Source organism: Dipteris shenzhenensis, chromosome 26 (assembly GCF_047967505.1).
Source record: "Dipteris shenzhenensis isolate YYH24624 ecotype China chromosome 26, Dip_SZ_1.0, whole genome shotgun sequence".
In the NCBI taxonomy this organism is placed as follows: Eukaryota; Viridiplantae; Streptophyta; class Polypodiopsida; order Gleicheniales; family Dipteridaceae; genus Dipteris; species Dipteris shenzhenensis.
The window spans coordinates 36,495,286-36,507,955 of NC_141621.1; the positions used below are offsets into that span (position 1 = coordinate 36,495,286).

The 12,670-nt window shown below is 42.0% G+C and overlaps 1 protein-coding gene across 1 annotated transcript in view; it reads left to right on the top strand.

Annotated features, from left to right (window-relative positions):
• The window catches only part of ATCHR12 (SNF2/Brahma-type chromatin-remodeling protein CHR12), an 82,599-nt gene that overhangs the window by 20,589 nt on the left and 49,340 nt on the right, over nt 1-12,670 (top strand). Inside the window, exons 4-9 of the mRNA XM_087397341.1 lie at nt 6,295-6,451; nt 7,153-7,217; nt 11,192-11,410; nt 11,490-11,639; nt 11,738-12,211; nt 12,344-12,603. Coding sequence (XP_087253467.1) covers nt 6,295-6,451; nt 7,153-7,217; nt 11,192-11,410; nt 11,490-11,639; nt 11,738-12,211; nt 12,344-12,603 — 1,325 coding nt within the window. The remainder of the gene's footprint in view (nt 1-6,294; nt 6,452-7,152; nt 7,218-11,191; nt 11,411-11,489; nt 11,640-11,737; nt 12,212-12,343; nt 12,604-12,670) is intronic.

The window sequence follows — 12,670 nt, forward strand, 5'->3', positions numbered from 1 at the left end:
GCTTTGTGTCGATCTATACTGCCATCAGATTTCCTTTTTAATTTGTAGACCCACCGGGTACCAATGGCATGCTTGCCGGGAGGGAGATCTACTAATTCTCATGTGTCATTTTTGGCAATGGATTGTAACTCAGCTCTCATTGCATCCATCCACTCTTTGCTGTCAAAAGCATCTTTTTGGCACAAAGGCTCTTCATTGCAAGCTGTAGCAAGGAGTGCAAACTCAAGAAAGTGACCATGCATTTGTCTATTCCCTGATCTTGTCTGGGCAGCAAAGGGATGATCTTGTTTGCTGTCCCTAAATGTATCAAGAAGCCATCTGGGAACTTGCCTTTGCTGTCTATTGACAGCTCTTTCTTCAATCATTGCATCATGAATAGTGGGATCATTTTGTGCTGGAAGAGAAACCTGCAAATCAGCATGAGGTATTGGCTGATCATTGCTTGTTGGAGGGCCTGCAGGAGGCTCATGTTGCTGGTCAAAGTCCCCTTTTGAGGAAGGCAGAGGTAACCAAGAGTCAAAGGCATCAAACATGTCAACTTCTGGCTTAGCTTTGCTGTCCACAAGAGGAGAAGCCGAATGTTCAGCAAAGATTACATCTCTACTGACAATAATCTTCTCAGTATTTGGTTGGTATAACCTATACCCTCTGCTCTCCTGGCTGTAATCAACAAATATGCAGTTGATTGCCTTGTCATCAAGCTTATGTCTCAGCTGAGATGGTACATGAACATATGCAAGAGACCCAAAATCTCTCATGTGTGAAAGTGAAGGCTTCCTGCCTTTCCATGCTTCATAAGGTGTAACAGTCTTCAATGCCCTTGTAGGTGATCTATTCAGCACATAGTTGGCACACATCACTGCATCAAGCCAAAATTTATTGGGCAAGGACTTGGCCTTAAGCATGCATCTGACCATCTCCATAGCGGACGTGTTCTTCCTTTCAAGAACAGGATTATGCTCAGGAGTGTAAGGAGTAGTGCATGAGTGAGCAATGCCCCGTGAAGACAAAAATGCATCAAACTCCTTTGACATATACTCTCCCCCCCTATCTGTGTTGAGGGTGACAAGCTTGCATCGTGATTCATTCTCAACCATATTCAGCCACCTTTGAAAGCATGAGAACACTTCAGATTTGGCCTTTAAAGCATATACCCAGCAATATCTTGTGAAGTCATCAATGAGAGTCATGAAATATTTGTTACCCCCAATGGCATTTGTCCTTATTGGGCCACATACCTCACTGTGCACTAGCTGCAGTTTTCTTTGTGAGAGTTTTGGACAATTCTTTTGAAAAGGAAACCGATGCATCTTACCCAAAAAGACAACCCTCACACACATGTTTGGAAACTGTGTGAGTTTGAGGTACAACATTTGCCATGTCCTGTGAATGTAACTTGGCAAGAGCTCTATAATTGAGATGACCCATTCTCTCATGCCAAAGATGAGTTTCAGCAAGCTGTGAATCTGAAATAGCAAATGCTTCAATAGAGAGTGCAGCTGAATGATCGTCAAGGTGATAAAGCCCCTTTTTCAAAGTGCCAGTGAGGACTATGGCATTGTCATCACGAAGATCATCTACTAGGCATCTGTATCCATAAAAAATCACTCTGAAATGTGAAGTGGCAATTGCTGAAATTGAAATCAAGTTGACTTCAATTCCAGGCACAAAAAGAACATTTGTCAAAGTGACATGATGGCTTGAAATGGATGTGAGCTGCACATCTCCAATTCCTTTTACAGCACAGGAAGCATTATTAGCATATGTAAGAGTCCCTCCTTAAGGTGCATTAGCTAAGGAATGAAACAATTGTCTGCAAGAGGTGACGTGCTTGGAGCACCACTATCAAAATACCAAGACTGAGCATCATTAGCAGTTAAAAGTGCATCAACTTGGGAGGGATCAAATGAACAATGGATAGCCCATGCCCAATCATCCTAGAGAGCATGTGCATGTGAAGCATCTGCTGGCTCGTGGGATTCAATTGCATTTGAGGCATTAACTGTCAATCCTGCTTTCTTTTTCTCCGAAGCAATGCGCTTCCTACATTCTGAAATGTCATGTCCAGCCTTGCGACAATAGTTGCATCTTTTCTTCTTTGACTTATCTGCTGTAATTTTAGATGCATGGGAGGGATTGCCACTGTTAGGCGCAGATTTAGGCTTGCCCATAGGCTTGGAAGCCTTTCCTCTTTCTGTCTGCTGTGAAGCAAATGCGTGATTAGGAATAATAGCTTGTCTATTAGCTTGACTTTGCTCTTCCAGCAAAAGCAATGTGACTAGCTGATCAAAAGAGTAGTGGTCTGGATTACCGATGGCCACTAATCGAAGGGTTGTAGCAGACCCTTGATATGCTGACAGTCCATTCAATGTGGTACTGACAAGCTGAGAATTTGGCACCACCTCATCAATAGTGGCAAGTTGTTCCATGAGGTCCTTGACCTTTGTGAGGAATGCATCCATAGAGTCACCTTCATTCATACTGACTTCCTGCAATTGCTCTTAAATATGCAACACGTGCCTCATTGCGAATCTGATAAAGAGAAGCCAATTTGTCCCAAGCATCCTTTGTTGTCATGCAAGATCGGATGTGTGGAATAATGATTCTCTTGCATGATAAAGCAATACATGAATGTGCATTTGCATCTCTGGCATCCCATCTTGATTGTTCCTGAGTTGGGGGAGCAACAGTAGGGGTGCTAGAAGATAAGGCATCAGGAGTAGTACCCTCTGCAGAGGGACCAGCAGTAGAAGCAACCACTGTAGCATTGGCTGGCCTTAGCTCAACCCCAGAAACAATATTCCAAAAGTGCCTTGCAACAAGAATATGTTTCATTAGATCGGACCACATCGGATAGTTGGTCCCATCCAACTTATCATCTTCACGAAGAATGCCAAATAAGTCGTGATTGTTCCCAGCCATTGTAAATAGTACTGATAGAAATGCACTAACAAAGTGACCAAAGTATAGCCTCAAGGCTTTAAACTGCAAAAATATGATTTTCTGTCCCAAACACCTATGAGCTAACAACAGATTTCCAGGAGACTGAAATGGGCCTCAAGCAACACGGTCCCTTTTCTTGCTCAGATGATGAAATAGAGAGAGCAAATAGACTGAAAATATGAAGGTATAGAAACAGGGTTACCAGCTGAAATTGAGCTCCCAACACAAAAGCCCCAAATTTTGTTGACCTGAGTGATGATGTGGCACAATGTGACAGTCCTGAACCTGAAATTGACTGAAAACTTTAATTTTTGGAATGATTTCAGTTGTCAACCTTGTCCAAGGTGTTGTATTGACATGTTGAAGGTCTAGATGTCAAAACCCCTAAATTTTCCTGTTGGAAATTAGGGTTTGACAGTCAAATACTGTCAAAATGCAGTAGGTTCAGCAAAGGGGGGGCTGAAACTGATCGGATTCTGTTGAGAACAGACTGGACAACCCTAGAGAGGCTCCTGGATAAGTCGCATGGAGTAGGCGCCTGCTGTAGATGAGCATTCGCCACTTGGAGGTGCCTCGAAATAGAGCCTTGTGGAGATTGTGAGCTGGAAAAGTGTATCCAGCTAGTCGCCTAGAAGAGGTACCTAGGATGGAGATAGAGTCTCCAGCAGGGCAGCAACAGCAAGTTGAGGTGAAGGAGCAGCTACAGGGTGGCTGGAATTGCCTCAAAAGGCTTCGAACTGAAGATGTATCTGCTGGAGGTCCCTGGAGAGTGCACTAGACAGGTTGCGATCTGCATACGCTTGCTGTAGAAGTGACCCGAGGTGAAACGACAGCCGTACAAGGCCTAAGCCAGCTAATGGAGATCTGCAGAGTGCTATAAACAGCCGCCTGTGAAGTCGCCTATCAAGTGAAAGCTGGAGAAGCCAAGATACTGCGATGAAAAGCTCTTGGAAGTCCCTAGAACTGCTCACAATCCCAATGTAGGATCGATAAACGAGAGAGCAAGTACAAGGTACAAGAGTTGAAGGATATCAGTTGTCACGTCAACTAGAGTAAAAAGAAAAGAAAAGTACATAGTACTTGTAGGTAGACCCTAGGACTAAGTGTCCTAGGTGTTACATAGGACTAAGTGTCCTATGTGGCATAAAAGGCACAAAATACACTAAGTGCCTATAACTATGCCTACAAGGCACATACCAGGGCCCATAAGGCATCACTAGAATAGGGAGAGGATGGCCTACATCTACGATTGGGTATATTCTAGTCTTACAGAGGTATATATAATATAGTAGGCTCGTAATGAGGCAAGAGTCTCATTTTTGAAAAGAGAGCTTGATTTTGTACATATGAATGAAGGAGATTCAGTGGCAGACCTTGTCACGAAGATTCAAGACTTGCGTGAGCAACTTCTTAATATTGATGAAGTTCTACCAGATTCATTGCTTATCTCTACTACATTGGACTCCCCTACATATGACAAAAGCCCCCCTACACCTGGGGAAAACCTCTGCACAACGGGCTGCTCAAGAGCCGGGAACACTGCTCAACACCCCAAGGCTGGAAGGAATGCTCCAGAAGATGCCTGGAAGAACTGCTCCAGGTGATGCACAAGGGGCTACAGCTCTACTAATGAACACCTCCGCTTGTAAAGTCTGAAGCCCTTGCTTTCAATGTTGTTGCCCACAAATATGCACTTCTCAACTTCTTCATCAAGCTTTCCTCTCAAATTTCAATTCCTGAAATACATCTGCATATGCTGCGCATCCAAATGTACGAAAGTAATTGACATTTTGTCTTTTTTCATAACAAGCCTGATACGGTATCATAACCTTAAGTAGTTTATTGGGACACTAATTCGAAACTTGATTAAAGCACATTATAGCTTCCATCCAAAGCTTGTGAGACAGTCCTTTCGTCTTGATTATGCTGTTAGAGGTCAACATCTCTTGATGTCACGTGTGAGAGAGGGCCAGTGCTTCTTGGTGTGCCCACCCAGTGTGAGGATAGGTCAGTCTGGAGAGAGTGCCTCGTTGTGGATGTGCCCGCCCCCTCGTGAGGACAGAGTAGGATAGAGGGCAGGACTGCGTTGCTGTCCAGTTGCCCTTGCTGGTCCATGTGCTGCCATGATGGCCATGGAGGATCCCGGGGGGTGCGAATCTGTGCGGGTATGTCAGCCCTGTTGTGCTGCCATGGAACAGCTCCTGGAGGTGCCTCTTATAGGCCCTAGATGTAGGCTTTGGAGCAGGGGGTGGGCCGACTGGAGAGCAGCCCCCCATAGGCTGGGGTGAGCCCTCTTTATAGGGATGTGGGCAGCCCTAGAGGTGGGTCAGCCCCTACAGCAGGGGGTTGTCCCCCCTTCTACATCAGCCGACTAGGGAGGGGGAGGCTGCCTATATATACGCCCCCCTTTCTTGTTTTCATCTCTTCGGGTGGAGCAGTTCTTCCACACGTGGACCTTGAGAATTCAGATTTGCCCCTTGCTGTTGTTGACAAAAAGTCAGGGTCCATCAGATGCATTTGAAGGGTTGCTGCTTATTTCTATTGATACTGGAGCTGATATGCCTATTGAAAATCAGAATTTGCAGCAAGATTCACAAGTGGTTGATGCCTCAGTTCAGCCAAGGCCTGGACCTGTTGATCAGCAAGAAGTTGAGGATGTGGTGGCACAAGAAAGTTCAGCAATGTGAGAAGCTAGGACAGTCTCTCGTTGGCTATTCCGTACTCTCCAAGAGACCAAGCTTTCTGCACCACTTTCTGGCAACACACGTTTTGAGAATAGGGACACTGAGGATGCCAACTGTTTCGATTCAGCTTGGGCCAGTAATTTACTGGAAATGGATAAACCTGATTGTTTTGATGATGAATATGATAATAAGTTTTCTTTTGCAAAGAGTACAATGTCATTTGCATATAGTAATAAAAGAGGAGCATAGTAGACAAATCGGACCCCTGCTTGTGCTCTTTTGTTCAATGTTCTGCACCTGCCATTTGTTGATGAAGTTGGTCAATTCTTGACAATTTTATACTCAATACACAAGAGACTTTATGCTTTGTAGCGACGATCCTGATGTTTAGCTTGCGTGATAATTTTGGGCATCTTCCTTAAATTAAATTTACAGTGTTGAGATAACCAGTGCTGGGTAATGTTGTCTTTTGAATGCCATTGGTTGATATTATTGAATAAGCAGTCTGCAACTACAGTCAAGGGTATTGCATGTATAATCGTTATCGATGTCCTAATTTTTAGGTATGATTGCTTCTAGCATGTGTTGCTGGCTACTTCTCTTACCCTGCTTCCTGTCTTAAAAGCTCCTCATCTACTCACTAAGTCTCAATTTATGGCATATGTAGGATGGTAAAGAAACATACAAGATTGCAGATCTTTCCGCAGCATTCGAAGAGGGTTTAAGCAAGCGGCGTGTTGATTTTACTTCAAGTGCATCATTAAAACGGGAGCTAGAGGATCGTGTGGGACACATGTTGGCTCGTCGCTTGCATGACGTTGAAGGCAAAATTTACTTACCTTGGCTCTGTATTTCTAATATTAACATTTCAGACTGTCTTGAAACTTAAAAGGCTAAAAGATCTAGAGTTCTGGGAGGACGATGAATGATCATTACAATATATGGTATGGCAAAGCTTCAACTCACATATGTGTTGTAACCCAAACATGTGAACTCTATTCTTTGCGAAGGAGGATGAAGGGAATTCACAGGTCATGCAGATAATTTACTAAATCAAATATGCAAGGTCAAATTGTGTTGAATTGTGAGGATGAAGGGTAGTTACAGGCCATGTAAGTTTGGTCATAAGAACTGATCAAACTAGTCCAGATGCAAAGGGTTAGGCTAAAACAGATCTTATTTCTGGCATTGATGTTGATGGAACATAGAGCCTTATTCATCATTAAGCTCGTGTCCTTGATGATGCTTAAAAGCAGCAGTTACGTGCATATCAAGCATAATCAGACAGCTGAAGCTTATTTTAGTTAACATAATAATTTCACTTATTTATAAAGAGGAAGCCTTGTTGATATCCACATACTTTTTTTTTTGGTTAGACTATAGCATACTCAGTAATTTCATTAGGTTATGTTCTACGTTGGTGTTTCTTCAAGGTAGGTAGCAAGCATATTTTAATTTCGGATTCAACATGCAATATTAAGATTTACTTTTTCTCTGTTTGTTTTGTGTTTGCTATATTCTCCAGCACCACCAGAATTTTTGGAAGACGAACTGCGAATGAAGAATTTGCTTGAGCTGCAAGGGCTTAAGGTATAATTTTTTTGGGTTCTCCAAGGCTCGAAGCCAAACAATGTTTAGGCTTTACAATGTGATGTCATGTTGATTATTCTGATGTAATTGTTACTTGAGCTATGAGACCCCAAGATGTTATTCCCCTGTTCTGAAATATCTGATGCTTTGATTTGTAAACGGTAGGCATCATTGTTGAAGGCCAAATAATATGATGCCTCCAATGTTCAATTATGCTTTAGGAGAGTTTCTTGTTTGTCACGTTTAACAGAATACTCTCTTGATTTATCAATTCATCAATTACACCTAAGGTTCCAATGAAAGTACACTAATATGATGTTTCCAATATTCATTTATGTTTAAGGAAAATTTCTTGTTTTTTTCACGTTCAATAGAATACTCTCCTCATTTATCAGTTACACTAAGGTTCCACTGAAAGTACCTTTGAATCTGAAAAACATTATACATCTCTGACTTTCTAGGAAGGTGGATTCTCAGCAACATTAATTTTAGAGATGTAATGAATTTCTTGAAGAAGAGATTCTCACAAACTTGATAATATTGTGCTCAGCAGAGGTATACATTTTTATCATTTATAAAAATAAAATACATAAATAACTACATAATTAAAAAGATCTGTGAGAGCATATGTTTATACTATGGTCTACACCCACTGTTGCGGGCTGATGACGTCGGTGAAGGGACCCTGGAGGAGGAGGTTTATGTTGAGCAACTCCCAGGGTTTCATGTTCCAGGGTCCACATCACAGGTATGCAGATTGAGGAAGGCACTATACGGGCTAAATGGGCCCCTAGAGCATGGTACCAGCGGATAGATGAGTTCTTTGACCGGATTGGGCTCGAGAGGAGTCCTTTTGATCCCAACCTCTACTTCTTGATTGAGGGAGGGATGATGCTGGTTATCATTTTGTATGTGGATGATCTCGTGCTCACAGGGAATCACAAGGACAGAATAGCCCAAGTCAAGAAGCTGCTTATAACAGAGTTCGAGATGTCTGACTTGGGGCTGCTCCACTACTTCCTTGGTATTGAGGTACGGCAGAGCAGTGACAGTATTTTCATTTGTCAGAAGAAATATTGTCATAAGTTGCTTAGGAGGTTCCAGATGGAGAACTGCAAGCCTGCAGTTACACTGATCGAGGTTGGGCTGAAATTCAGCATCCATGATTCATCAATATTGGTGGATGCTGGACGTTACCGACAGTTGGTAGGGGGATGTCATAGTAGCTAGTCCTTGCTATGCGTGATGGAGTTTATGGTTTTCAACCTTATGAGTGACTATCATGAGATTGAAACTGCACTATGTTGTGTTTTTGGAGGATGAGTCTGGGCATTTTTCTGGATTCATCTAGATATATATAATGATAATAATGTTTCCTTGTGTTTGGGTGGGTTGGGTGGATATTTAACCTAATTTAATCCTCTCTCTCTCTCTCTCTCTCATTTCTTTTTCTTATTTTCTGCTTTGTTTCTTCCTTTTTGTTTTTGCTTTGTTTCTTCCTTTTTGCTGTTGAGGTTTTTGTTCTTTGGGTTGGGATTTCAAAGCTTAGTAAGCACTGGGTTTACCAAAGAGATTCCGGGATCTTTCGAAACCCAGATGGCAGCTTACGCTTGGGTACTGTTGAGAACATAAGTGTAGCTTTTCTTACTAAGTTATTTTCATTTTTTATTTTTATTCCTTACTCATAATTAAAAAAAAATGCTATTACAAACTCCCTTATTTCCTTTGTTCTCTCACTTCTCTATAAAAAAATTTTAATTTTAAAGATTTGATATATTGTCTTATGAAGGCATATGTGTATATTTTGCAAAAGGTATAGTGAGATGAACATAATAGGTCATCTAAAAGCTTACTACCCAGGCATTATCCCTTTGTATAAGCACATCTTGACGCTATGCAACAAAAGGGATTCTCCTCTTGAAATCACATTAAATGATGAATACAAAAAGCCATGCTTTAGATAATAATCAATTGTACGACCAGTATCTAATAGTGTACTTGCTTCTAAGCCTCCCGTTTGATTTTGATAGATATGCTTACCCAATGACACTTTGTATTGTACAAACTTTGTTAGTTACTCTCTCTTAGCATTAAGTAATTATCTTTGGAACGTTTTACCTACATTGTTTTGCACTTTTGGATGTTAATGAAGGGAGTTAAGATATCCTTCTCCCTATCACTTTATTGTCGACCAGCATGTCTCAAGGTTGAATACATGGCTTAGTGCATCGGGTGGGCAGGCTCACATGGTGTGCAAGTCACTCACTAAGTATACCCAGCAACCCCCCCCCCCCCCTTCCACCCCCTGTTCTCTCCCCCAACCCACTCCCCCCCCACTCCCCCCCCGTTTTGAGAGGGCTGGGCCTTTGTACCCCTACTTGGAGCTCTCTTTGTTGGTCCTTTTCAGCCTGCATTTGGGGACATTCAAGAGGGCCTTTCCTCTCCCATTGTGTTTTCTTCTGAAGAACGATTCTCTGTTTAGTTTACCAAGTCACAGCCCAAAAGCACCATATGATCACCATGCATAAGGGTGTAGTGTACTAGAGCCATTGGTACCACATCATTGCCATGCATGATAGATAAATGTGGACCCCCTTACAAATGCTTCTTTCACTATATGCTATTGATGCACGTTCAGACAATATATGACAAGAGTGACACAAATGGGAAACATGAGGCAATGGGGCTTTGCTTGGTGGTTTGGGGCAGGTCTCCATGACACTTCTAAGATTGTCGATGAAGTCACCAATGGGTTAGGTCTGGTCCAGTGCATGGCCTCCAAAAGTTGGCCTAGAGTCCTTTATGGCCAATCCACTAGTCAAAGTTGGCTCAGAGTCCTTTACGGCCAATTCACTAGTCAAAGTTAATTATGCTAAACCACATCAATAATGTGAATTTGTGTGATTGGATATGTTCTAGTGTTACAAAGGTATATTTTTCTATCACCTTAGCAGACATGCAAATTCTTTGAATTTTTGTCGAAGTGGTGATCAGCTGCTCAACTATATCAAAATATCATACGCGAAGAAGAATAACAAAAATATGAATACGTTTCTTTCTCCCTCTATTGTGATTCAAGTTCCAGCTTCATTGTCAAGTTTTCCTTGTTGAACTAAGTTTCCAACTAGTATTTAAAATCGTTTTTGAAGTGCTAATTGCTCAGATTTGCTGCGAATTGAAGATTGAAGCTGTGTTTTGGTTTGAGAAAGGTTTTGTGGGATTCCTCCTATATGCTTATCGTTCGGAAGGTCATAGGACAGCGAGTACCCATACCTAGGGTCCCATGTTATAATCGACGAGTTACCTATTGTGCCTACCTATCCATTTGCAAGTGAATGCTCGTGTGACAATCTAATGCTAACTAGGGAAGATTCGGGACTCCCAAATCTCCAAGGTTGCCAGTGATGGCTTGCATATTGTGAGGATCTAGGTGATGTGCAGCGTGCTAGCTATACCGTGTGCCCCCCTGTGCTCATGTTCTAACCTCTGATGATGTTTGTGGGTAGTGAGAATCACACAGATCCTAAAAAACTCCTTTCCACGTTCTAGCGGGTTGCTCTTGGGGAAACTGACCACCATAACAAGGCCTCCTTTTCAAGACTCAAGGTTACAAAAGTAAGGTCTGTTTGATCAGATTTGGATGATTGAGAAAAATACAGCTTAAAATGCCTCACCAAATCCAAGGGTTTCTTTGGATATCTTTGGACATCGTATTTGAGAAATTCAGCCCTTTCTTTCTGTTGAAACATAGGCTTTTTAGAAGTAAATAGTTTTTCATTCCTATGAAAATTAAACACCGTTTCTACATTTCTAGATAAATTGCTGGCAATTTTAATTACTGCCAACTCAAATGTTTTTTACAGAACTGTATTTAGTGATATGTTTCATTTTATAAGGAGATCTGTAGCATGTTGAATATAAACATTATAGGCTTAATTATTGACATCTCCCTGCTTTTTTTTGGTTTACAAAAGCTAGCTGCTGTACAGAAGAAGGTGCGGTCTGAGGTTCTTGCAGAACTGCATCTACAACAGGCATGTTCCAGTGTCGATAGACAGCTGTTTGACTGGGGGCTCCTGCGTCTTGTTCGTACTTCTTCGTCTTTCTTTGGTTCACTTCATGGTGATGGGATAACTTCAGGATTGTCCCCAACAGAAGCTGATGAAAGACTTCGCCGGAAAAGAGAAGCAGAGGTGATGATTTAGATGTTCTCTCTTGAGAATGATGCTTTCAAACAGCCAGTTGCCTTGAATTCTCATTGTGCAATGGCAGAGACAACGACGTCTGGAAGAGGAGGAACATGCAAGAGTTGCTGTGAGGAAAAGGAAGTTCTTCAATGAATTGCTGAACTTAGTTCGTGAGATGCAGCTTCAAGGGCAGGCTATTACAAAAAGGAGAAAGCAGCGAAATGACAGTATCCAGGTCTCAGCTCTCTCCTAGTCACACAGAAACTGACTATTCGTTTTATATATATATATATATTCCCGCTCTAAGCAATCTGTAAGTGTAACTCTATGCAGGCTTGGCATGCAAAACAAAGGCAACGGGCTTCACGTGCTGAAAGGATGAGATATCAAGCTTTGAAAGCAGACGATCAAGAAGCATATATGCGCATGGTTGAAGAAAGCAAGAATGAACGACTGACAACTCTTCTTGAGAAGACGGATGAGCTCCTGCAACGTTTGGGTGCTATGGTCCAGATGCAAAAAGATGCAGACCGAGCCGACACTTCCAAAAAAGAGAAGACCAAGGATAAGACAAAGGATGCTGGTAAAGATGTTTCTGAATTTCCTTCTCCTAGACAAAGAAGGCACGAGATAGAGAGAGAGACAGAAGAAGTTTCTCGAAATAAGATCAAAGATAAGAGCAGTGGCGATATAGATGAGCAAGAAGACGACTATGGAGAATCTGATGGAGAAGGCTCTTTGAAGAAGAGAGATCTTCTTGAGGGTCAGAGGCAATATAATTCTTTGGTTCATTCAATAGAGGAGAAGGTTTGTTCCTGTTGTGCAGCGTTGTATGGCTTTTGACAGTTAAAGTTGAGAAGATTTATTTTTTTCTATTTTGAAGGCAGCAATTAAGACTTTCCTCTTGAAACAATATTTACAACCTGTTGTCTTATTCAGGTGACGAAGCAACCTGCAATGCTTACAGGAGGACAATTGCGGCCTTACCAACTGGAAGGGTTGCAATGGATGTTGTCCCTTTATAACAACAATCTAAATGGTATACTGGCTGATGAGATGGGATTGGGGAAGACTATTCAAACCATCGCCTTACTAGCCTATCTACTGGAAAACAAAGGTCTAACTGGCCCACATCTTATCATAGCACCCAAAGCAGTTCTACCTAACTGGGCTCATGAATTTGCCACGTGGGCTCCAAGGTAATTATTTATGCAGTTTAACCCCTCAACCCTCTAGCTTATGCAAATTCTATGTAATCATTCTGTC